The sequence below is a fragment of the Odocoileus virginianus genome, chromosome 1 (genome assembly GCF_023699985.2).
Source record: "Odocoileus virginianus isolate 20LAN1187 ecotype Illinois chromosome 1, Ovbor_1.2, whole genome shotgun sequence".
In the NCBI taxonomy this organism is placed as follows: Eukaryota; Metazoa; Chordata; class Mammalia; order Artiodactyla; family Cervidae; genus Odocoileus; species Odocoileus virginianus.
Window position 1 is genome coordinate 104,199,778 of NC_069674.1, and position 26,792 is coordinate 104,226,569.

The following is a 26,792-nucleotide window of genomic DNA, read 5'->3' on the forward strand; positions in this document are numbered from 1 at the left end:
GGAAGAAAATCCATTTCTCCATTTTGATTTCCTAAGGCTCATTTCTGTCTGAGCCATCCAGATAAAAGAATAATTGTTGAGACAATATGTTCAGTTAAAGCTAACATCAGGTATCTGTAGCCTCAAACACCCTTTGGAATAAATTCGATGAGTAGTATTCAAGGGGGATCCCTCCCACCTGAACTGGGGAATCAGAGAAAGCTTGTTTCTTTTTCAGCACAAATCCTTACAGTTTAGGTCTGTGCCACCCACGTGCGGGGAGTGGGGGATTCCCAGAGGCCTGGGGCGGTGGCTTAGTGGGGTCCTTGTTGAACTGGGTGATTCAGTGGGTGATCTCTTGGGGTGACAGTGAGGGGAAGGTCAGTTGAGGGGACCCAGGCCAGTACTCACCCTTGGGATGCTCTTCCGTTTTCGACGCTCCAGAGTGAGACACGGGAGGTAATGTGGGTGCTGCTGTGTTTAGAGAGGTGTGCATGCATTCTCATCCTTCCTCCTCTTTGATTATCCCAGTGGGTTAGTAAACAGGATTGGGAGAGGAGAGGATGAAATCAGCCTCCCTGTCCCAGGGCTGGGGAAGCCACACACTTCTGTGTGTGCACCTGGCACAGGCTGGGAGGGAGGGCACAGCCCTGATGTGAGCCTTGAGAGCCCCGGACTCACCCCTCTCTGGGTGCCTTCCTCACCCATATCGTGAGTCACAAGGGACTCCAGCCCCCGTGCTGGAGAGGGTGGTGGAGGCCGGGAACCTGCATCAGCCTGGCACTGGGGTCGTGGGTGGGTGGGGGGTGGAGGAAGGGGGAAAGGCCGTCAGGAGGCCAGGAGGCAGAGCTGGGGTGAAGGGTGGTGGGGGCCGGAGGTGGACCACCACCCTGCACTTGCACTGGTGGCATGCATCTTGAGAGACAAAAAAACAAAAGCTTATTTCTCCAGTGCTTCTTCCTGCATGTGCGATTTTGATTCAGCATGCTCATCATTTTCTGTCTTTGAACTCCCGGGACGCTGCTAATAGAGGCAGGACACAGAGAAAACACTATTAACAAAGGTGTTATTAACATGCAGATCAGGGATTCGCCACCTTCAGAAAAAGCGATGGTGACAATGAAATGTTTATGAAGATCAGAGTATCCTTTTAAGAAGACTTAAATGAGAATGTTTGATTTCCTAATTTCAAAGTTTGTTGACAGGCTTTTATTTGGGTTCCAGAGTAAGGATAAATACTCAGAAGAGTCTGGAACATGTTTGTTTGATTCATGCTGTCCAGATAACAGGGAGGTGAGAGACAGTCCTGTTTCTGAGGTCACTTAGACATCCCTGATTTAATATGTTTCCTTTTTTGTTAGTTTTTATAAACAAATGGCTGTCAAGAGTTGAGAAAATAGAGAAAAAAAAAAACATACTTCATACCCTTTCCTAAATCATAAGTTGGTTTATATTGTTTGCGGACCTTGTCATACACATTTTATATACTTGAAATCATGACATCTTGCTAAGAGTGCAAGTTTTTGTGCTGTTTCTTCATTTGAAGCCATTTATGGAGCATTTGCTATGTGTCATGTATGTACTTGACTGTCATACTTGGTGGTGAAAATAGGTGTTGCCCCCGCATTCTGGAAGCTTGCAGACCAGGGTTAACCAGGACCGTGTGAACCCAAGAACTGTGGTCACCCTCCCCTGTGGGATTCCCCAGGGGTGAGAGTCAGAGGACCTCTTCTCGCCCAGTTGGGAAGCTGGTGGAGGTGCACATGCATCAACATTGGATACCAACCTCTTCCCTGAGGTCCGAGTGAGGATTTGAGGGCAAGCAAAATGACATGGTCCTCCTCCCCTGCCTCCTGCTCCTTCATCTCCTCTCTGTCTGTAGTTACTCCCTTTTCAACACACTTTCTCCTTCTGCATGTTAAAAATTCATTGGTATACATATAATTTACTTATTTTCTTGTTCTGTTGTTATTTTTTCAAAGAACTGCACTTGGACTCTATCAATTCTCCTCTTTTGTCTTTTCCAACTTACTTGTTTTTGCTTTTATTTTTATTACTTTTTCAGTTTTATGTACTGTCAATTGTTATGCTGTTTCTTTGGTACTTTTTAAAAAGATATCTATTTATTTGGCTGCATTGGATAATTGCGGCATGTAAGAGATTTTCTCTAGTTGTGGTGCATGGGCTTTGTTGCCCCTCAGAGTATGGAATCTTCCCAAACCAGGGATCGAACCTGTGCCTCCAACATTGCCAAGCAGATTCTTAACCACTGGACCACCAGGGAAGTCCCTGTGTCTTTGATAATTGAGACTCATGTTTGATTCATTATTTTTAATGTTTTTTTTCTCTTTATGTAGTTGCCTAAGGTGACGATTTTTCTTTCAATCCTTATTTTAACCACCTCCCATAGATCTGATATATGACTTAAATTTCATTGTTTTCTAGACACTTGCAGTATGGGTTCCTATTGTCTTCTTGACCCAAGAGCTGTTTAAGTAAAATTTCTTTCAATTTCCAGATGAAAATTCTCAGGAATTTTAAGCATATGAAATTACTCAGCTTATGCCTAATAAGAAAAATTCAAATTAAAACTAGTCTGAGATAGCATTTAAAAAATCAGATTGACAAAAATCCAAAAATTGCATCATACCCTAAATTGTCCAGTGTTGCTGATAAATCCTAATTCTTGCATTTGCCACCAGAAGATACTGCCTTAATCATTTTCACTTTTTGAATTTATGGCATTTTCCTTTGTCAACTAATACATAATCTGATGAATGATTTATGGGCACTTGAAAAGAATTTTTAATTTCCTGTTTTTGTAGTGGAAAATTTACCTACATTAACTTTGTTATTTAGGAGTTCTCTGTCCTTTTTGTGTCCACTTCATCTGTCCTGAGCTAAGAGAGAAATCACAGTCCCTGCTTCTGGAATGTGCCCTCGATTTTTCCTGTGGTTTGGCCTTCTAGTCTTGAGGTTGAGTTGCTCCACGCAGAGCTGTGAATAACTGTGTTCTGGGTCTTTCTAATGTAGTATGTCTTTAGTGTGTCTCATTAGTATGTCCTTAGTAGTATGTCATTCTACTTTGTATATGATTAAATGAATGTTTCTGCTTTTCCTCCTTTCTTCTCTCTCCGTCTCTCTGGATTCCCATTTGCTGCCATGCCCTTTGCCCATCCTTTCATCTTAAACTTTTCTGAAGTGTTTTCTTTTAGGCGCGTCTGTTGTGAGCAGCACATGACTTCTTACACAGGTGAGGTTAGCTGTAACAGTATGAAATGCGATTTCGTGTGTATATGGTCTTAGTTGTGTCTTATCTTTTTCTTACTTATATTTAGTCATGTTTTGCTGTTGTTCTAGTGGTTGCCTTGTAGGTGTAACTTTGTATGAATATTATCAACCCATTTCTTTTTTACCATGACCAATAAAAGCATGATTTTCCTCTGTCCACTGATGTCCTCCTTTGGACCATTAGCAGATGACTGAGCTTGTAGTCTACGTTTGTCAGTGTTAAAAGCATCGCCTTTAAAAAGGAGCTTGATTTGTGTTTGCGTGTTGACGGCGGTGGGTCTTCGTGGCTGCTTCGGGCGGTGGCTTCTCTGTATCTGTGGTGTGCGTGCTCCTCACTGTGGTGGCTCCTCACTGCGGAGCACGGCTCTAGATGCACGGGCTCAGCAGCTGCAGCTCACGGGCTCTAGAGCGCTGCTCGGTAACTGTGGCCTCGGGGCTTAGTATCTCTGCAGCATGTGGGATCTTCCAGACCAGGGATGGAACCCATGTCCCCTGCACCGCAAAGCAGATTCTTAACCTGTGGACCGCCAGGGAAGCCCGAAACAAATAGCCTAATAATAGCCTTTGATTTTGGATTTCACCAGCTTTATTCTTCCTCTCTGGTTCATTTCCCCAATCTGGCAATTTTTGGTTTTTTGTCTCATTTTTACATTTCCAGGAACAAAATATTTCCAGTCTGTCCTGTCACCTTATTTTTAATATTTGTTTCAGTCTTATTTTTACTGGAAATATAGTCACTTCTTGCTTTATCCTTTCACTGTACCAGTCTTTTGTGGGCTGGTTTGTCTTCTGGTAACTTCCTGAAGAAGATCTCTTGAGATGATTTAGCCTGAATTCTCACATACATTTTTTTGTAACTCCCTTGTGGACTTGATTATGTTTAGCAGATTTTTCAAATAGTTGGCTGTCTCTTCCAAATATGTATCAGAATCGCAGTTGGTTTGGACTCATTTACAGGAACAGATTGGAAAAGGGTTGAGTTATATATCCATGTATCATAATTTCTCTTCTGTTTTTATTCTCTTTAATTTGCACAAAATGGCCTCACTCTGACAAGTCTGTGCAAAACATCTGGACTTCTCTGGATCTTGGATAGGGACTCCAAGAACCCCAGAGTCTGGTTCCTCCACTTCCAGGCCCCTCATGACTCTCTCTTTACATAGGTGATGTTCTCTGCAGTTTAGCACCTAGTGTCCTAGAAAATCAGGACACCCAGCAGTGGTTCTGCCCTGGTCATAGTGGCAAACACGGTTGTGTTCCTGGGTGAACCCCAGGGCTGTAAGGACTGCAGGGTGAAGTGTGGGAGCTCGACTCACTGAGAGCATCTTGGGGAAGCCCGGACCCTGACTGGCCCGTCCCCACAGGTTCTTGAACAACGTCGGCTTCTTCTTCCCCCTGATAATGATGCTCACGTGGATGGTGTCTGTGGCCAGCATGGTCCGAAAGCTGGTTTACGAGCGGGAGATCCAGCTGGAAGAGGTAAGTGGCCTGGGGGAGGGGACGGGGCAGCGACTGGGGGTGAGCGGCTACCCTGTGTGTTTGGCTGGGTCCCACTGTCCCAGAGACTCGTGCACTCGGAAGCCCCGTGCCCTGCCAGAGTTGTACGGGTGACACGACTGGTTCACCCGCAGAGAGGAAGCGAGGCTGGAGAGGGTCCCATGAGAGTCGGTGACTCAGCAGTGTTGGTGCTTATGTGACCTAGACGGACATGCAGACAGAACTACCGTCTTCATTTACAGTTGGAATTCTTTATGTGTAGCCTTGCCATTTTTGTTAAAACTTGAAACTCTCAAAACTGCTTTTAAGAATGAAAGTTCATAAAAGCATCCAGAAAAGACCGAGCCTCCCGTCCAACTGGGCTGATTCCTGGGCACACGTTATCCACTTGTTCATTAAAGAAAAGGAAAAGTGCAGAGACTACAAAGTGCTTTTCATTCAGGTTTGACTAGAATCGCACTTTAGTTTTGTAGATAGTTTACCTGTTTGGAATGCACACATTCTTGGATTTCTGTGTCTCTTCCCCATCCAGCTGCGCCCCGGTGTTAGATGTGGGCCTCGGGGTTAGTGAGGCTGTGGCGGTGCGGGTGCATCTGAATCATTCTCATCTTCAAGGAATCAGCCCCACACCCAGAGATGTCACCCTGTTGTAGATTGGCAAGCGGTAGGTGTAGTGGGTAAATTAATTTTAGTGTTATGATTTTAAACTGAGTTATTTTGCAAAACTCGCTCTAGAACCTGAGCAATAACCCTCACAGAGAGCAGCTTAAGGCTCAGTGTTTCCTCCCTCATTTTTCTGTTTGTTTTTATTAAACAAACCCACGACAAACGAAACGACAAATAAAGATAGAATGAAATTGACAGAAGCTCAATAAACAAGGGAAGGCAGCAAGAGTGTGGCTGATCAAGCTGGGGTCTGGGGCCCCTCCTTTCCTCCTGCCTTTTTAAAGCCAGGAGGTTGTTCTCAGGTCACCTGGTCCCAGTTCTCACCTCCTCACAGCCAGCGACCTGCTCTGTCAGGGTCTCACTCACACTAGGCGCTGCCTCTGGACAGTGTCTGGTGCGCTGCCTCTGGGGCCAGGTGTCCACAACAGCAGCCCCCCGCCCCATGCAGCTGTGGTCTTCCCAGGAACCTGCCCTGCTCGCTCTCCATCCCCGTGCTGACCTGCTCTCCTCCCTGGTTGACAGTACATGAGGATGATGGGCGTGCACCCGGCCGTCCACTTCCTGGCCTGGCTCCTGGAGAACATGGCCGTGCTGACCGTGAGCAGTGCGGCCCTGGCCCTCATCCTCAAGGTCAGCGGTGTTTTCAGCTATAGCAGCGCCTGGATCGTCTTCCTCTTCCTCCTGGACTTCGGTGTGTCGGTGGTCATGCTGAGCTACCTCCTGAGTGCACTGTTCAGCCACGCCAGCGTGGCCGCCCTCTGCAGCAGCCTGCTCTACACAGCCAGCTTTCTGCCCTACATCGTGCTGCTGGTGCTGCATGACCAGCTGGGCGTCCTCCTGCAGACGCTCCTGGTAAGTGTGTTGTCGTTTAGTCGCCCATTCGTGTCTGACTCTTTGAGACCCTATGGACGGCAGCACACCAGGCCTCCCTGTCCTTCGCCATCTCCCAGAGTTTGCCCAAGTTCATGTCCATTGAGTCGGTGATGCCATCCATCCCTCTCATCCTGTGTCGTCCCCTTCTCCTCTGGTCTTCAATCTTTCCCAGCATCATGGTCTTTTCCAGTGAGTTGGTTCTTCACATCAGGTGGTCAAAGTATTGCAGGTTCAGCTTCAGTATCAGTCTTTCCAATGAGTATTCAAGACTGATTTCCTTTAGTATTGACTGGTTGGATCTCCTTGCAGTCCAAGGGACTCTCAAGAGTCTTCTCCAACACCACAGTTCAAAAGCGTCAGTTCTTTGGTGCTCAGCTTTCTTTATAGTCCAACTCTCACATCCGTACATGACTACTGGGAAAGCCATAGCTTTGACTGGACAGACATTTGTCGGCAGAGGGATGTCTTTGCTTTTTTACTATGCAGTCTAGGTTTATCCTAGCTTTCCTTTCAGGAAGCAGCCATCTTCTGATTCCGTGGCTGTAGTCCCCATCCGTAGTGATTTTAGAGCCCACGAAGAGGAAATCTGGTAGGTGCGCTGTGAAACTGTGAAACAAGACTGCGTGTGCCCGACAGCACACAGCCTGCGCTCAATGTGTCAGCACGCCGCTTCAGCTCTGCGGGGCTCCCCACCTCCACCATCCATCCTGCCCGCCCAGAGGCCGCCTTGCCGTGGATGGGGCCACTGAAGCCACAGAGGGTGGCGCTGAGAAAGTGTCACTTGCTACTTACAGGGACTGCCCCCTGAAGACTCTTTTTCACTCAGGAGCATCTTAAAGGAAGCACTTGACTCGGTCTCTCTTTATGTTCCCCGTGGAATGAAACAGATTTCCAGAGCTATTTTGGAAGTAAGAGATACGCATTTTCCCTTGAAGTATCATGGATTACTTTACATTAGGTGGAAAGACCTCTCCTTTGGCAGCATCAGAGTCACTCGTTTAGAATGTACCTCTCAAAGCATTAGAATACTTGCTGGTCTGTGATATAAACACTCGGAAGACAGACACTCACCTGCTTTTGGATGACCTGGCAAGCAGGGTGCCGACACACAGCAGAGACTCAGGGCAGGAGCCCACCCCTGGCAGGGAGGAGGAGCTGAGGTTACGCCCTGTTGTCACGGAAACAGCCTGCGTGCTCTCGGGCAGGGCAGGTCCTCCCTGCAGGCCGGGGAGTGTGACTAGAGTCCCCCAGTTGGAGGGAGGACATGAGGAGGGACCAGGGGGAGAGTCAGGCAAAGACAAAAACCTCCAGGTGCTGTATGTTTTCTCTTCAATGTGGGATCTAAAATATACAACAAAGGACCATATGACCAAGCAGAAGATGACTCATGGATGCAGAGAGCAAACTAGTGGTTACCGGAGGGGGTGATGGTAAGGGAGAGGAGGGAGGCGTGAGAGAGGGTAGAGGATTGAAAGGTGCCAACTGCTAGGGAGGAAATGAATGTTCTGAGGATGTGACATACGACACGGGATAGAGCCACTATTTCATGGTAACTTTATGTGGAATATAATCTTTAAAAATATTGAATCACTATGTTGGACACTTGAAACCAACAGAATATTGTTAAGTCAACTGTACTTAAGTTATTAAGGAAAAGATTCCCAGTGCTGCCAGGTGACAGCCAAGGCCTTCAGAGGTCTCCCAGCCCCACACTGGTGGTGGGGGTCAAGGTCTCTGCTCATTTCATGCCTCAGAGTAAAATATCAGTGCTTCCAAGAAAACAGAATTATTTTTCTCTAACATCAGTAAGCCCTTCAGTCCGACCTGGTTTCTATGTCATGTGCATAGATTTGATGGTGTTCGTCAGTATGTTATCCACTGACATGTGCTTCTCAGTTTGGATTAGTTTGTGTCCTACCTGTGGTCATTCATAACCAGTAATCTTATGTGTTAACTAGGTATTTGCAGAATAATGAAAACATCTGGGACCACCTGGTGCCCCCATCATATACTCCTTACATATGGAAAATGAGCCATTGACCATCTGGCCTGAGTTTCAAATGATGTCTTTTGTTTTTTTATTTCAGTCCTCAGATTTAAGGTTTTATGTGTATGAAGGTTGATTTCCTTTTTATATGCTGAAAGGGCTTCTAGCAAATAAAAAGTCTGACTCCGCTACATTATATTTTTAAATGTGAGATACTTTTCCAGTAAGGTATTTTTTACTTAAACACAAGACCTCTCCACTGGAGATGAAATAACATTTTCCTCCAATGCACCCTCTTCTCATGTAGAGTCGTGCGTGTTCAGCATCCATTCTGCCTGCAGTGTGCTCCAGGGCATTCACTTAATAATAAAACATGGTAAATTGCTCCATTCCGTTTTCCACTGTTTGGTGCTATATGTTTCTGTGTACAGTGCGTTGGATTTATGACACTTCAAACACTGCACTAAAGAGAAATAATTCCTTTTAACATTAAAAACTGGCTTGTTATCACACTTTTCAGAACGGAGTGATGCGTGGCCCAGTCTTGGGTTCAGATGTTGGAACCACCACCTGGAGCGATGGTTTACATTATTAGAGCCTGAGCGTGCAGTGGTTTCTTCCTTTGAATTTAGTGCTGTGGATTTTCTCTGGTCCCCAGTCAAGCACTAACTTTCTGTTTTTCTCTTCTCTCCCTCAATCTGTGGGCAGTGCCTCCTCTCCACAACTGCCTTTGGACAAGGAGTGTTTTTTATTACATTCCTAGAAGGGCAAGAGGCAGGTAAGAGGATGCAGTTTTTTAAGTAGTGACTCTAAGTGACTCAGGTTCTTGGAAATGTATAGTGATCATGTTTCAAGTGATAGAGTGTTAGTTACTAAGCAGAAAGCTTGGAAGGAGATCCTGGTGTTGGTTTATCGGATGTAAACCCCTTCCTCCATCCAGCTACCCTGGTTTTAGGCACAAGAAGAATAATCTTGGTCTTGTGCTCCAGGGCGGCCATTCAGGTAGTGCCCAGGGATTCCTTGTGACTCATTCTACTTGGTGACCCCTAGAATTCTCCCCAGAAGGGGGTCCCATGTCGTAGACTGTTACTGAACTGTGGTTGTCTCCTTGGATTCCTGTCCACCTTTCTGGTTTCTCTTTCTAACCGCCTCTCTCACATGATGGCTCTTTATGTATTGTTAGCTCTCATCTGCACCTGCAGAGTTTCGGGATCCTTCCTGAAGCCGTGATCCAGAGGAAATCTAACCAGCATAGAATACAGACCAAGTGTCTTCCCTCTATTCTCTATATTTCACTCCTGTTTATTACCCTGTGTGCGTGTTTGCATGGTAACTCACTACAGTCGTGTCTAATTCTTTGAGACCCTTTGGACTGTAGCCCACCAGGCTTCTCTGTCCATGGGAGTCTCCAAGAATACTGGAGTGGCTTGCCATGCCCTCCTCCAGGGGATCTCCCTGACCTAGGGATTGAACCTGCATCTCTACGTCTCTTGCATTGGCAGATGAGTGCTTTACCACTAGCACCACCTGGGAAGCCCATTGATCACCCTACAAATATTTAAAAAATCCATTGGCAGTGATCTTCACTTATATTGGGATTTTGGAAACTAAAAATCTAGACCAGAACAGACGTGTATGTTTATATGTTTATATAAACATGTTAATATGATTATAGATGTTAGATGTTTATATGATTCCTGTGGTGCATTGAAGACGCAGGGAAAATGTATGCCATATATGAGACCGAACTCCAGATCTCATTACTTTGGCTCATGAATTTGTGCCCATCTTGAAATTCTCAGACTTTTCGGTAAAACATGTTGAACTGTCCTGAACTATATAACACTAAAACTTTATTAAAACAGATGAGTCATCCTGACATGACCTATCCTGAGTTCTTTGAACTGATCTTTAAATGGGATCATGAGAATATGGAAGAAAAATGGTTGCTGTTAGAGTATTTGAATATTTGGATCCAGATTCCAGCAAGTCCACAGTGTCACAGCGTTTATTTGCCTACTTACTGGCCGCGTTGGGTGGTTGTGTGTGGAGCTTGCTCTGGTTGTGGAGAGCAGGGGCTGCTGTCCAGTGGCCGAGTGCAGGCTTCCGGCTTGCAGTGGCTTCTCTTGTGTGGACACGGCTCCAGGCACACCGGCTTTGGGAGCTGTGGCCTGGCGAGCTCAGTGGTGGCGGTTCTTGGGCCCTGGAGCTTGGGTGCTGCAGTTGCGGTGCACGGGCTTAGGTGTTCCGTGACATGCGGGATCTTCCTGGACCAGGAGTCCAGCCAGTGCCCTTTGTACTGCAAGGCAGATTCCTAACCACTGGAGCACCAGGGAAGCCCCAAAACATTTATTTTATTGAGTTCTAGGTTAGTACCATAGGAAAATTGAGAAAGATGAATATTTCTCTTAAAGAATCTGCCTGCAATGTGGGAGACCTGGGTTTAGTCTCTGGGTTGGGAAGATCCCCTGGAGTAGCCAACAGAAGCCCACTCCAGTATTCTTGCTGGAAAATTCCATGGACAGAGGAGCTTGGTGGGCTGCAGTCTTGGAGTTGCAAGTGTTGGACACGACTGAGTGACTAAACCACCACCTAATTAATTTTAATCCAGAAATACCTTACAAACATATTATTAGAAGAGAACGATTCTTTCCTACTGCAGATCCTATATCCTGTTTATATATATTCCAAGAACAAGAAGAAGAGTATAATTTACAGTGGGTGTTCAAGGAGTTTTCATCTTGTTTTTAAACAGGTTTATTTCCCCTAAATATAGACTTTTTTAGTTAAGCAAGTACAACTAGGTATAAGCAACCTTTAAAAATTTTTAAATGTTAGATATTCAAGTGTCGTTAATGGTCACCCACCTGCTGTCCTTGTCGGTGTGAGATGAAGTAAACATTTCACTGGAAGGCCAGGACCCATGGCCTTGACCTTCCTTTTGTTTTAGCTGTGCTTAGCTTTGCCCCCGGGCCCAATGGACTTGGGTCATCAAAGTCTGCCCTGAAAGGGGATGAGCAGTGCTGACGCTAACCCTTCTCTTCCTTCCAGGGATTCAGTGGGATAATATGTACCAGTCTCCGGAACTAGCAGGCATGACATTTGGCTGGGTTTGCTGGATGATTCTGTTTGATTCAGGACTTTATTTTGTATGTGGATGGTACTTGAACAACTTGATTCCTGGTAAGAATTCTGCACTTTATGACAAATCACCTTAAAAAACACTTTGAGCAATGTATGTGAATATTGGATAATTATTTGTTCTTTAAATAAGACATGAGAAAGAGAGTTGATAGGATGTGTTTTAACGGGAGCTGAGCATGTTTGAAGGAAAAATGGTGCTTCTGCATCCTGAGACAACCGAGACCCTATGGGGACAGGTGTTGGAGGGGTCCCACAGGCCCCATGCAGCTCCCCAGCCTGGGGGCTCTAGAAGACGTAACAGCAGAGAGCCTGACTCTCAGGATCATGTGTTTGAGGGGGATAGAGATGAGGGAGTGAGAGCAGGAGAGCCTGACACTCATGTGTCTTGGGCCCCTGGAGACCAAGGTCAGGGGTTTGGAGAGTGCTATGCGGTAGGAACAAAAGGACCTAGTTCTCAGCCAGGTCAATGGGTGGCAGGACCTGGAGGTAAGCTGGGCTGGCGACGGGGGACTGAGCGGGGGTCTGGTGGTTGGGAGTCCTTCCAAACCAGAGCTGTCAGTAGTGTTGTGTGTGGAGGTGATGCAGGACTGGCTGCCCAAGGTGATGGTCCTCCCCTTCAGTCAGTGGGGGAGGAGGTGCTCATGCCACATGCCTGGCTCAGCCCCAAACAGCAGAGATAGCACTTCAACCTTTTTTATTTTATATATTTTAGAAATAGCTTTTAAATGGTATTACACTTTCCTGCTGAAATTGCTTATGGTTTTGGCTATTTACTTTCCAAACAACTGGGCATTTCAAGCGGCATCTAACCTTTAAAGTTAAGAACTAAAAGAGATTCTAATCATATACAATTTGAAAATGAAGGGATAGGAGAAAATAAAAAACCTTCATTCTGTTTACAAAAATATATGTTGTGCTTGGAGAGTTCATGCACCATGTAAGGATGAGTAAAAATCAAAATAAAATGGGTCATTGAAAAGATTATTTTACATATGAGCAGGAAAAGTGATGCCCAAGAGGTAGAGAGAGCATAATTTAGAAATGTGATTTATTCTGGAAAAATTTAGATTGCACTGTCGTGATATTTGAATAAAATTTAAGAAAAGGTGGATCTAGGAAATGAGAGAAAAATTTAACTGGGGAGGCCAAGGTGAAGGGAAACTGGAAAAGGCTGGATGTTATCAGGAAGCTGGTTAGCCACGAGGGATGTTGCAGAAGATGGTGGGATGTCGGTTTAAAATGCACAAGAAGTGGTGCAGAGGAGTGGCCATGCAGCCAGGACAGTGATGGTGCCGGGATGGTGCCCAGACGGTGCCGGGAAAGTGATGGATCAGGCAGCCTGTGAACCCCAGGCTCCCACCCCCACACAGACCCAGGGGAAGAAGAGGAACCATCACGTTTCAATGAGAAAAACCTGGATTTGCAAAGTAAAGGCTCAGCACATGGCACACAAAATAATAATTTAAAAAAGCTGTATTTAGATGCAAAATGGCAGATGTCTTGGAGTCCACAGAAAAAGAAAAGAATTCCAGGAGTGTAAAGTCCAGGGAATCGTGTTGGCCTTGTCCACGTGAAGATTATCATCAGATCCGTCCATGGATCCAGAAGAAGCTGAGATTTTAGCCCTAGGGCCCTGAGGCTTGAGGGTCCCGGGTTCTAATTTTCATATACTCCAGTGAGGCAAGGGGGCCTGTGATGCTCCGCTACGGCTTGTCCCCCAGTTCCTGCTGGGACATTCCCGTGGAGGAAGCCCGAGTCTTACGTGGGAAGGTGCTTCTGTCCAGACCCGCGGCCAAGGGGCTGGAGACTGGTCAGACAGGGACTTCAGGGGCGTCACCTGTGAGTGAGCCTGGGGTCTTGCTCAGGAAGAGGGAGAGAGACAGAGACACATTCAGAAGACAGAGTGACCAGAGGGAGGTGGCCTGGTCGGGGCCATCCTGCAAGTCTGGGGAGGCTTTGGGGAGGAACTGGGTAAAATCTGGAATCGGGGAGGCAGTGGCTGTGGGGAAAGTGCAGAGGACAGGCTTTTGATCTGATGATAATTCCTGTGGATGCTGGGTTGTGAGAGGGCATCTGGGGCTCAGAAGCCCTGCTGTGTGGGAGGGGCAGGGCAGGGTTGGAGTAGGGTGCCACAGGGGGCCAGCACACTGGAGGGGTGTGCCTCTGTCTGTCTGTCCTGGGCATCGGGGACCTCCGCCACACGTGTGGGCTCCGGCGCGGGGCCTGAGGATGCTCTGGGGGCACCTGAGACGGGCGGAGTGGGAGAGGGAGGGGCGGCTGCCGTCTCTGCTCCGCCCCCCAGCTGTCTGCCTGCCCCTGCTTGCTCGCTGTGACAGGGATAAGCTGGGAGACACAGGTTCCAGCTGTGGGAAATGGAGAATCAGAGCCAGTGGAGAAGATAGAGAAAACCATGGTGTCCCTAGCTCAGCGTGAGAATCAGGTGAAAACAGGCCTGTCAGATGACTGATCACAAACAGGCATCCGTGAACATCAATGCCTGATTGTCTGTTGTCAGTAAATTGAGACTGCAGTGGGGAAAGTAGCATTAAAATAAATATCAGTGTGAATCCAATGGAGAGGAGAATGTATATCAAATTAAATATTTTAAATAGGTTTGAATAAACAGAAAGAAATGCCACATTCCTCAGCGTGGCTACTTGTCATGAATATGTTGATTTTTTTTCCAAGTTGATGTATAAATTTATATAATTTTAAATTATATAACATTTACTTTGAAACATGTCAATGTAAAATAATGAAACTTGCATAGATCATTTAAATTAAAAATACTGTTACAAGGGATTTGTTTTTAATTGATGAAATGTTTCTAAAGATAGCTAAAATATGACTTGACAACAAATATCAAAATTTACTGAAAATGATAAGAGGGACTGGTGTCTGATAATTATGTAAAACCTCCATAATTGACAAGGATTAAAACAATGGAGTACTCATGCAATAATAAAACAGTGGAATATATTGAAAAGTTCAGTAACCAACCCATTTGTATATAATATTTTACTCTGGGCACTTAGATCATTTCCGTATGTCAGCTGTTGTAAATAGTGCTGTGGTGGAAATACATGTGCTGGCACTGTTTCAAATTCATGTTTTCATATTCTTCGGATAAATATCCAGAAGTGGAATTGCTGGGTCATATGGTAGTTCTAGACTTAAGTTTTTCAGGCATTCCCATGCTGTTTTCTATAGTGGCTGTACCAATCTACATTTGACTAACAGTGTAGAAAGTTCCCTTCTCCACATCCTGGTTATTTCCTGTCTTTTTGATCACAGCCTTTCTAACTGGGCATGAGGTAATACTGTGCTTTTCATTTTTCTCTCCTAATAACTACTGATACTGAACATCTTTCCTGTGCCTGTTGGCCTTCTCAATGTCTTTTTTAAAAAAATGTCTATTTAGAGCCTCCGCCTAGTTTTTTATCACATTATTTTCTTTGATATTGAGTTGTATGTTAATAGTATATTTTAGATGTTAACCTCTTGTCAGATATATGAGTGGATATCTTCATTGCTGCTCTTAAAGGGATAGCTTTCAGTTTTCCACCAGTATAATGTTATCTGTGGGTTTGTCATGTATGACCTTTATTATGTTGAGGTATCCTCCTTCTGTACCCATTTTTGAGAGTTTTTTAAAAAAATCATAAATGCATGTCATGTCCTGTCAGATGCTTTTTCTGTATCTATTGAGGTTATCATATGATTTTCCTCCTTCATTTTGTTCATATGGCATATCAGGTTTGCTCTCAGGGTAATGTTGGCCTGGTAGAATTAATTTGGAAGCATTCCCTCCTTTTCAGTATTTTGAAAGAGTTTGAGAAGAGTAAGTATTGAATCTTTGAATGTTTGGTAGAATTTACCTGTGAAGCTACTGGTCCAGGACTTTGGTTTGAGGGGATGTTTTTATTACTATTTCAGTCTCCTTCTAGTGATCAGTCTATTCGTATTTTTTCTTTAAAATTAAATTTAATCCATTAGTTTACTTTGGCTGCCCTGGGTCTTCGTGCACATGGGCTTGCTCCAGTGGAAGTGAGGGGAGCTCGTCTCTCGTTGCGGTGCTCAGGCTTCTCATTGTGGTGGGCTCTCTTGTGGACCGTGGGCTCTAGGTGGGCTCAGCATCTGTCAAAACGACAGATGGGGTTAGTTGCTCTGTGGCACTGGCAAGCGGCTTCCTAACCACTGGGCCCCTAGGGGAGTCCTGTTCAAATGTTCTGTTTCTTCACATTTCAGTCTCCGAGAGCAGTATGATCCTAAGGATGTATCTCTTTCCTCTGGGTTGTCCAGTTTTTGGCGTATAGTTCGCAGTATTCTCTTGTAACTCTTTGTATCTCTGTTCATCCACCGTAATTTTCTGTCTTTTGTTTCTGACTTTGTTCGTCTGGGCCCTCTTTTTTCTTAGCGTGTCTAGCTGAAGGTATGTCAATTTTGTTTTTCTTTTCAGAGAACCAGCTCTTGGTTTCATCAATCTTTTCTATAGTCTTTTTAGTCTCTATTTATTTCTGCTGATTTATAATTATATCCTCCTTTATACTGACTTCCAGCTTTGCTCGGTCTTCTTTTTCTTGTTCCTTTAGGTTTAAGGTTAAAGGCTAGGGCTTCCCAAGTGGCTTGGGCAGTAAAGAATCGCCTGCAGTATAGGAGACCCAGGTTCAACCCCTGGGTTGGGAAGATCCCCTGGAGAAGGGAATGGCAACCCACTCCAATATCCTTGCCTGGGGAATTCCATGGACAGAAGAGCCTGGCGGGCTACAGTCCATGGCATCACAAAGAATCAGAGCGACTAACACCTTCGGTTTTTTCACTTAGGTTTAAGGTTAGATTGTTTGAGATTTTTCTTGTTTCTTGAAGTAGGTTTGTATTGCTGTAAACTTTCCTTTTAATACCACTTTTGCTGAACCCCATAGATTTTGGTATGCATACAATCATTTCTCTTCAGGTATTTCTTGATTTCTCATTTAATTTCTTTATTGACTTGCTACTGAACTGAGCTTGGCTTGTGCTCAGTAAGGCCAATCTACTGACCCTGAGTTGTGGGGAAAGAAAGTGCAGCCTTTATTGCAGGCACCAAGCAAGGAATCCAGGCAGCTAATGCCTCCAAGCTTTGAACTCTCCAAAGGCTTTCAGGGAAAGATTTTTAAAGAAGAGTGAGGGAGAGGGTTGCTATATGTGTGTTCAGCTCATGGACATTCTTGAGGTAATTAGGAGTCAACATTGTCAACCTTCGGGTTCCAACTAGTCTGGGGTCCATGTGCTTTTGGGCAGCATACAGTTAACTTCTCCCACCTGGTGGGAGTTTCGGTATCTGCAAAACAGCTCAAAGGATGTGGCTCAGAATATTGTCTATAGTCCTTGAGGAGGAACTAAATGCCCTTTGACTTTGTTTCATGGCTAAACAATTGTTATTTTGTCTTGCTTGACCATTTCCCGTTGTTTCTGCATTTTGTCACTTCTCTGATTGAACTTATTCTTTGGAATGCAGGGAAGGTCAAAGTTTTTCTACAACAAGAGCCAAGGGGAGAGCGTGGTAGTGGTGGCCGAGGGGATCTGTCCTGGGAAGACTCCATAGCGTCCTGTGTGGTGACAGACCCAATAGCTGTCCACTGGCATCCTGTTTAGTCTCCATAAATTTGTGATTCTTCCAGCTTCCTTCTTGTAGTTAAGCTATAGTTTCATATCATTGTGTTTGGAAAAGATGCTTAAAGATATGATTTCAGTCTTCTTAAATTTACTGAGATTTGTTCTGTGTCCCAACATACAACTTATTCTTGAGAAAGTTCCAAGAGCATCTGGGAAGAATGTGTATTCTGCTGCGTTTGGATGGAATGTTCTGTGTAAGTCTATTAAATCCATCTAATCTCATGTTTCATGTAAGCCTGGTGTTCTTTGTTGGTTTTATGTCTGGCTGATCTATTAATGGGTGTAAGTCGAACGTTAAGTTTGCTGTCTTTAGGTCTGTTAATAGTTACTTTATATATTTTGATGCTCCTATGTTAGGTGCATGTATGTTAATAAGTGTTATATCTTCTCTTTAAAAAAATGAGTGTTAAAACTTCTTGATGACTTGTCCCTTTTATCATGACATAATATCCATCTTTGTCATTTGTTACCTTGAAGTCTGTTTTGTCTGTGTAAGCATAGCCACCCCACTTTCTTTTGGTTTCCATCTACTCAGGGTATCATCTTCCACCTGTTCACTTTGAGCCTGTTTTTGCTTATGGAGCTGCGATGAATCTCCTGGAGGCGGCATGTGGTTGGGTCTCATTTTATATTCCATCCAGACACCCTGTGTCTTTTGATTTGTCAGTTCAGTCTGTTTACATTTAGAGTGATTATTAATACGTGAGGACATAGTGCTGCCAGTTATCTTTTGTGTTTTGGTTGTTCTGTATCTCCGTTATGTCTTTTGCATGTGTTGCTGTCTGCCATTTGAGCTAGGTGATGTCCTATGACGTTTCCTCAGTTTCCTCCTTTTTATGTTTTATGTACCTCTTTTAGATGTATGTTTTGTGTTACTATAAATTTTGTGTAAAATATATCATAGATAATATAGTCCTTTTAATGATGATATTTTTCATCTTAAGTTCGTTTGCTTATATGGGCTCTATCCTTTCCCTCTTTCCCATTTATGTTTTGTCTTCTCAAATTATCCCTCATTATGTTGTGAGTTTGTGACCAAATTAGTTATTTTTACTGCATTTCAAAAACTTTTATTCTATAATATTTTAACAGTCTGTTCTTATACAATCTCACTTTTCTTTCTTTTTTTCTTTTTTTTAACTGTGCACTGCATGGCACGTGGGATGTTAGTTCCCTAACCAACCAGGGATCAAATCTGAGCCCTCTATATTGGGAGCTCCGAGTCTTAGCCACTGGACCGCCAGGGAATTCCCAGAGTTTCACTCCTCTGATTCTGTCTACCTTACTCAAAGTTTTGTGTACTTTTGCCTTTTTGATTCAGATAGAAATGCTTCTTTCAACTTCTCTTGCAAGGCAGGTCTAGTGCTGATGAGCTCTCACAGTTTGTCTGGGAAGATTTTATTTCTCTTTTGTATCTGAAGGATAACTTTGCTGGACAGAGTATCCTTGGATGAGAGTTTGTTTTCATCTTTTCATCTTTGACTCTGATATTCTACTCTCTTCTTGCCTGTAGTTTCTGATGAGAAATCTGCTGATAGCCTAATGGGGATTCCTTTGCATGTTACTGCCTTTTTTAGGACCCTGGCTGCTTTTAAAATTCTTTCTTTGTCATTTTTGACAGTGTTCATATACTGTGATAAGGTGTTTTTGTGCTGAGGTAATTATTGTAGCTTTATAGACTCATGTACCCAGGTCCTTCCCTGGGTTTGGGACGTTCTCAGTCATTGTTTCCTTAACTAAACACTCTGTTCCCGCCTCTCTCTCTCATCTTTCTGGGTTACTCATTACCCTTACGTGCCTTTCCTGGTGGAGTTGGATAGTTCTTCTAGCATTTTTTAATTTTTTAGAAATCATAGTTTCTCTCCTCTTCTACCTGAATCATTCCCGGACTTTCATCTTTGGGCTCAGTATTCTCACTTCCATGTGTTCTGCTTTGTTTTCAGTGCTTCCTGCTTCATCATATTGATTGAATTTCTTACTCCACAATTTGTTTGGTTCTTTTTTAGAGTTTCAGTCTCTTTGGCAAAGTATTACTTCTATTCATTAAATTTTATTCCTAAGCTCATTGAACTGCCTTTCTGAGTTTTCGTAAAGCTCATTAATTTTCTTCTTGACAGCTATTTTGAATTCTCTATCAGTTAGATCAGACACATCCACATCTGTCATTTCCTCTTTGGCCCAGCCACTTCATTCTTTCTGGAGCTATTAGTAATTGCCCTTTTCTCTTCCCCAGCAGCATATTGGACACCTTCTGACCTGGGGTGGGGAGGGGTGCTCATCTTTCTTGTGTCATATCTTTTTTCTTTTCATACTGGTCATGGGGTTCTCCAGGCAGGAATACTGGAGTTGGTTGTCATTTACTCCTCCAGTGGACCATGTTTTGTCAGAACTCTTCACTGTGACTTGTCTGTCTTAGGTGGCCCTGCATGGCATGGCTCATAGATTCGTTGAGTTATGTAAGCCTCTTCACCACAACAAGGCTGTGCTTCCTAAAAGGTGATTCAAGCTGGCTTGGAACTCACCATTAAAAAACTAAGATCATGACATCCAGTCCCATCACTTCATGGCAAATAGAAGGGGAAAAAGTGGAACCAGTGACAGATTTTATTTTCTTGGGCTCCAAAGTCACTGCGGACGGTGACTGCAGCCTTAAAATTAAAAGATGCTTGCTCCCTGGAAGGAAAGCAGTGACAAACCTAGACAGCGATTAAAAGGCAGAGACGTCACTTTGCCAACAAAGGCCCACATGGTTTTTCCAGTAGTCGTGTATGGATGTGAGAGTTGGACCATAAAGAAAGTTGATTGCCGAAGAATTGATGTTTTGAATGAGAAGACTCTTGAGAGTCCAGTCAGTCCTAAAGGAAATCAGTCCTGAATACTCACTGGGAGGACCCATGCTGAAGGTGAAGATCCAACACTTTGGCCACATGATGCAAAGAGCTGGCTCACTGGAAAAGACCCCGATTCTGGTAAAGATCGAAGGCAAAAGAAGGGTTAACTGACAATGAGATGATTAGATATCATTGCTGACTCAGTGGACAAACTCCAGGAGATAGTGAAGGACAGAGGAGCCTGGTGCGCTGTAGTCCATGGGGTCGCAAAGAGTCAGACACGACTGAGGGATTGAATAGCAACAACAATAAGTATTACTAAATTCTTTAAATTTGATTTCTGAAGAATTGTCATTTTTGTCTCTGCGATACCATTCTATCATGTTTTTTCTTTTTGTGTGTGTGAAGCTGGATGAATTTCTCTTCTGCTGGTACATTTGAAGTAGTGAACACCTTTCTCATTTCAGTAAAGCTTTTTTTACTTTGATTCTGAGTTTAGCAGGTTGATGACTAGAGGCCTTTTCCCCTGGTTTTCCAGTAGGTGGCGCTGTAACTCAAGCTTTTGGGGTCTCTTCCCTGAGTGGCCTCTGGCTGCACTTGAGACCCAGCGTTTCCACCCCCCACAGCTTGTCGTCGCTCCGTGTGTCTCTGGGCTCCTGGGTCCCTGCTGCCACGGGCATTGCTGCTGAGGGGGCGTTGGGATGGAGTGCGCCCCCACCCCCACGATGGGGGTCGCCTGGGTCAGGTCACTGCGTCCTAGTAGGGAGAGTGGGAGCGGGAATGAGCTGGGTGGCTGGCGTCTCCCTGCGTCTGGGGTTGCCCAGTTTTGCCTCAGGCAGGGCATGGGGCAGCTGGAGGGCCCGGGGTTGTCGGCCTCCTCCCCGTGGCTGTGGGCACCTCCGTGCTGGAAGTCGGGGTCCTGGGCACCACACCTCAGCTGCTGTGGTTCTCTGCCTGGGGCTTCAGCATCCGCGGCTGCGGTCCCCAGTGGGGAGGGACTGTGAAGGACCCAGGAGCCCGGTGTGCTGCGGTCCATGGGGTCGCAGGGCCAGCCACGACTGAGGGACTGGGCAGCAGCAGCAGGACGTCAGTTAGGGCACTGACTCACCTGACTTTAGGGTCGGGGTCTGGGTAGGTGTCATCTTGTCTGATGCCATGTCACCATGGGTTTGGTAGCCTGACCTCATGGAGCGTCCCCAGTTGGGGAGTGCAGCCCCACCTCCGCTGCTCTGCTGATCCTGCCTCCTCTCTATGTTCCAGTCCACCCACCTTCAGACACACAGGTGTGGGGGTCTCTCCGGGGGCCTGGTGTGGTGGGCGAGGAGCCTTTGCTGAGTCATGGATGTTTTACTAGTTGTAGATGGAAGCAGGGAGATGAAGAGGGCATCTTATGCCCCTTGATGCTGACCTTGAATCAAAGTTGGCATTTTTAATGGAAGAGAAAGGATATATAATTCAGTCAATTCCACTAGGGAGAAAAAATATTACTCATTCATAAATTCATCAAAAGTGATATCATTAAAATAATGAACAAATAGGAAAAATATGGTTTTAAAGAGAGGGAAGGCCTTTTACACCATAATGCCAAGGACATAAATGATAAAAATCTCTAGTTTCTGACTCACAGAATGAACCATAATAATGAACTTACGATTGCTGGGGCAGGAAAAATGGTTTGTTGGAAGGGATAGTTACGGAGCTTGGGATGGACATGTACACACTGCTATATTCAAAATAGATAACCAACAAGGACCTACTGTGTAGCACAGGGAACTCTGCTCAATGTTATGTGGCAGCCTGGATGGTAGGGGAACTTGTGGGAAAATGGACACATGTATGTCTATGGTTGAGTTTCTTTGCTGTCCATCTGAAACTATCACAATGTTGTTTATCAGTTATACTCCAATATAAAGTAAAAAGTAAAAAAAAAAAACACAAAAAGCAAAAAAAAAATAACCACAAGCTTCTATTATAAGAATTTAAATTAGTATTTCAAAAATCCAAATGAAAATAACGCTTTTCAAAGTTATAAAAGCTATTTAATGAGTATATGGAAATTGAAATTCTCGAGTCAGATTTTAAAAACATATATCTCAGTGGATATCCTTGCAAATAACTTGAACCATTTGTTAGAAAGTAAAGTCTATATTTGGTGAATTTATAAAAAACTTTAATGAGCATACAGAAGTATAAATTTGCAAATACATAGGAGACAGTTTTTCTTCTGTATGATAAAAATTACAATAATTAATGCAGAAGATAAATTGTAAAAACTGACTATATTTTCTTTTTTGTTTTCTCAACATGCTAAATAATTTAATAAGAGGAAAAGAAAGCAAACATTTTTGGAGAGGTGGTGGTGCGAAAGTCAACATAGAAAAGAGAGAGACATGTTTTGGGAATGTGGCTGAAAGAATTTACTTCAGTGGTTTTGGTGATGAAAAACTATTTCTTCCTATTCTTCTTTTAAAAAGTGTGAGAGACTTGGTTCTGTTTCTCCTGGAAGGAACTAAAAGAACAGGAAAAAAGTGAAAGTGTTAGTCCTGTCCAACTCTGCGACCCCATGGAATGTAGCCTCCCAGGCTTCTTTGTCCCTGGAATTCTCCAGGCCAGAACCCTGGACTGGGTAGCCTTTCCCTTATCCAGGGGATCTTCCCCACCCAGGGATGGAGCCCAGGTCTCCCGCACTGCAGGCCGACTCCTCAGTGTGTGAGCCCCCAGGAGCCCCAGCCAAACAGAGCTGTGAGTGAGCCGTGGATGTCCCGTGAGCGGCAGGAGGCAGTGTCTCTAGAAAGGCGATGATGCGCCGTGTCGTGGGTGATGAGACGCACTGGGTTTGCGTTGGCTCTGGACAGAACAGAGAGACACAGGGTCTTCCCCTGCGCTTGGGCACGCTTGGGCGTGCCTGCTTCGTGGGCCTTCAGACTCAGACCTCGACTTGGACTAGCGGCATTCACCGCCCCCAGTTCTCAGATCAGTTCTTAGGTCAGTTCTCAGGGTTTGAACTAGAACCGCACCATTCACTGTCCTGGGCCTCCAGCCTGCAGAGAGCAGGTTGTGGGACTTCTCCGCCTTTATGCCTGCATGACCCAAGCTCTCGTGGTAAACTTCTTTCCATCTGTCTGTCTGTACACAGATAGACAGTCACTCTCACACACACATACACACCCCTCTGCTGGATTCTGTTGCTCTGGAGATTGCTGAGTGACGCACCTGCCCAGTCATCCGATATTAATAGAGGGTGGAACGGGGCTCACTAAGGCCTGGAGCAGCGGGAGGTGGGGGTTTGGATAGTACAGGATGAAGGTAGCTTTGGAGGTGGCTGCACAACAGTGTGATGACCTTCACATTCCTGAATTGTTTGCTTAAACTTGGTTCAGATGGTACATTTCGTGATAGATACTTTATAGTAGTTGAAAGAAGAAACTGAACCCTTGAGGGAGGTGTTTCGTGCTCAGAAATCCCACTTTCTAAAGCATGTTTAAGGGGAAGAAAAGGAAGCGTGGGCGGACTCCTGGAGGAGGGGAAGTCAGCTCAGAAAGGCTGAGAGATGGCAGGAATTTCTCAGGAGGGAGGAACTGCTGAGTCATCCCTTGTTGTGTGAGTCAGCAGATCAGCTAAGCTGGTGATTTTTAGAGAGCATTTGATTTTTTTCTAAAAGGTAAATAAGGTCAACTTGGGGCTCAGAGGGGAAGGAAAAGTCATTTTCCTTAAGTGACCAGGAGACCTAAAAGCCCAAGTTGCTTATCTTTTGGAAAGAGCACGGTCATGAGGGCCACTCTGGGTTGGGGAGCCCAGGCCTCTGGCTCCTCTCTCGCTGCTCGGCTAAGGCCCATGCGTCTCCCGGCTCCTCTGCTGTGTCCGCAGCAGCAGCCCACTGTATCCGGGCGCCAGACCTGCTGCCCACTCCTCTCCTGGTGCGTTTCTGCCCCTTAACTTCCGCCAGTAACGTGAGCGCCAAATCAACTCTGTCCTCCCACCCCTGGCCAGGGCAGAACCTCACCCCCAAGTCAGACCCCCGTGCTACCCCACGCAGGAGACACCTCCACTCTGCCTGCAGGCCTTACAGGGTCTGTAACCTGGATATGCATGGGCTTCCCTCCAGGTCAGACTCTACTCACAAAGTGGGGTGAAGGCAGAGAACCTGGGAGCAACCTTTGCCTGAGGATACTCCTCTCTGCATTTTGTGTAGACAATTTGAGTGGGTTTTTGTACTTCTCTTTGTGGCTGAACTACTGGCTAGTTAGGAAGAAGACCAAAGTCTGTTTCAAAATAAAAGATCAAAACTCCAAGACCTTTGTAACATGATATAAAAATAAAAAGACACAGAGTTTACCAGAGATGACAATAAATATTTTTCCTTTTTTTAAATCATGAAATTCCTTGATTCTTCATTTCAGAAGTTAAAAGAATAACTGTAATTGGTAATTTATGTACCCTTAAATGACACAGTATTTATTTTCAACTTTGATGAAATCTGCCAATAATAACAAAAAAATGAAATTGCTAGAAAATATCAGTGGACTCTCAGATCCATCAGTACTGATTACAGTTTCTAGGCAGTCTCTGACTCAGCACACCTTTTTTTGGTGGGCGGGGAGGTGAATAAATTTTATTGTTCCATAATTTTCAAAGCCTCTCTACTTAAACAGGATACAATAATGATAGAACTAGAAGGATTTCTAAAGGGCATCAAGTCCAGGGTGACAGATGGTTTCAAATGAGTGACAAGTGACACTTCCAGTGTTGTTCAGCACTCTCCTTTTAAGACAAATATTTTGTAACACACTGTTGACTCTCATAAGATGAAAGACACAGATAATAAAGCCTACCTGCATACATATGTGATTCTTGCAGGAGATTTTAAAAATTAGCGTAATGTCTTAACTGTAATATAAAAGAGAAAGCAATTCATAATGAAATAATATATGAATTCTCAATGGTCAACCAAGAGTTTATTAAAACACAAAATGAGGTAGATACTCAGATGCTTGGCGTAAATTTTTATTTAAGGGAAGGAAAATGATCAGAAAGCATTGGTACTACAAGTAGAAGAAATATATGAGAGGAGATAAAGATAGAGACTAAAATAAAGCTAATATTAAGGTAAGGAATACCAGATAAGACTTGTTTGTATATGATAAAAAATATGGAAATAACATTAATTAAAATAGGAAAAATGTGAAAGGAAAAATTCGACACAAATGGAGTGGATGAAAGAATGCTATTTTGGTAAATGATCTGGGTCTTATTTAACAGTGTACGATCAGATAATTCCCTAGGTCATTTAACAGGACTGGTAATAATGAAGCAGCAGATACATCTGTCTTATAATTTCACCCTGTGTCAGAGCCTCCATTCAGACTCCAGGTTTTTAGATTTTAGGTATCATATTCTGTTGCCAGTGACAGGAAATGGAGGGTGGGTGGGACAAAAGAACAGTAATAAAGAGAGTTTGAGGAGAAGATGGGGTGAATACCTGAGAACAGCGTCAGACTGAGATTGAAATCTAATAGGAAGCCTCCATATGAATCATTTTAATGTGTAGTTTTACACAATGGATCTCTTATTATTGTATTATAATGCTTATATATACACATATAATGATAATAATGCAAAACAGCTTCCAGAAAACCCTTATGGGTGAGATTTAGTGCATGCATAAGACTGCTGCCATAAGCACTTTGGTTCTGAGCGTGTGAGAAGCCTCTCGGCGCTCTTGTCTGTGTCTGTGGGCCCTGTGCTAAGCTGGGGCCCCAGTCGCGCTGCTCTGCAGACCGGCCGCAAGTCGTTGTCACACTCATGATGGGGTTCCTGCAGTGGTGAACAGCTTCCCCGTCCGGCCGTCGTTCACGGGCGCTGAGGCGGATGCGTTCCCGGAGAATTCAGTGTGCGGGGAAACTGCATGGAACCCTGGCCTTACGCGTCCTGCACTCCCAGGAACAGGGCTTGGCCCCTGTGCGAGTGTGTGTGGTGGTCTCACAGGACGCAGGTCCGGGACAGGTCTTCCCTCTGTAGCATACCTGCCGGCTAGGTGCCTGCCCACTGGGGGGGACTTGTGTAGTCCCTGCTCATTGATCCGTTCATCAGGCCTTTTTATTTCTAAAATAAATATAAATTCCTGCTAATGTGATGTTCCGGGGCTGTCCTGACCCTGGAGGGACTGCAGGGGCCGGGGCCCCTTCTGCCCCACAGATGAATCCCTGGAGACGGTGAAGGCTCTGCCCATGAGCATGCCCTTCACACTAACACAGGAGATCTGGGCCATACCCCAGCCTCTGCTACATGTTTCCACCCCCTGGCCACTGTCCCCTGCCCTTGGCACCCAAGGCCAGGAACAGACAATCGGGGGGAGCCCTGTGCCCAGGGCCCACGGGCACTACCCAGATTGACTGGTCCTAAGCCCACTCACCCATTCCTTCCAGGGAAGCCACAGTACAAACTATTGTCCACGATTCCCCTGGCTTCCTCTGCTCCCTGCCCCACCCTGGTGCTTCCGCAGGAGGCCCTGCCGGTGTGGCTCATCCCTCCTCTTGAGAATGGGGTTGACCGGACTCTGCTGGCCTCACTGTGCCTGAATAGTAATGAAGCCCATGTTTAAAAACACCCAGTCACTCTGCCAACCCAAAGAACTCCTTCCCACACATCCAGGACTCCCTGGAGGGCTCCCAGGCACTTGGTGCTCAGGACTTCAGTCGTGTCCGACTCTTTGTGACCCCGTGGGCTGTAGCCCACCAGGCTCCTCTGTCCATGGGATATCAGTTGTTTCCGACTCTTTGTGACCCCGTGGACTGTAGCCCACCAGGCTCCTCTGTCCATGGGATATCAGTTGTTTTTGACTCTTTATGACCCCGTGGACTGTAGCCCAC

At 45.0% G+C, this 26,792-nt stretch overlaps 1 protein-coding gene across 1 annotated transcript in view; it reads left to right on the plus strand.

The window, feature by feature from the left end:
• The window catches only part of ABCA13 (ATP binding cassette subfamily A member 13), a 335,379-nt gene that overhangs the window by 94,130 nt on the left and 214,457 nt on the right, over nt 1-26,792 (plus strand). The window contains exons 29-32 of the mRNA XM_070477641.1: nt 4,635-4,749; nt 5,956-6,285; nt 9,002-9,071; nt 11,345-11,476. Coding sequence (XP_070333742.1) covers nt 4,635-4,749; nt 5,956-6,285; nt 9,002-9,071; nt 11,345-11,476 — 647 coding nt within the window. The remainder of the gene's footprint in view (nt 1-4,634; nt 4,750-5,955; nt 6,286-9,001; nt 9,072-11,344; nt 11,477-26,792) is intronic.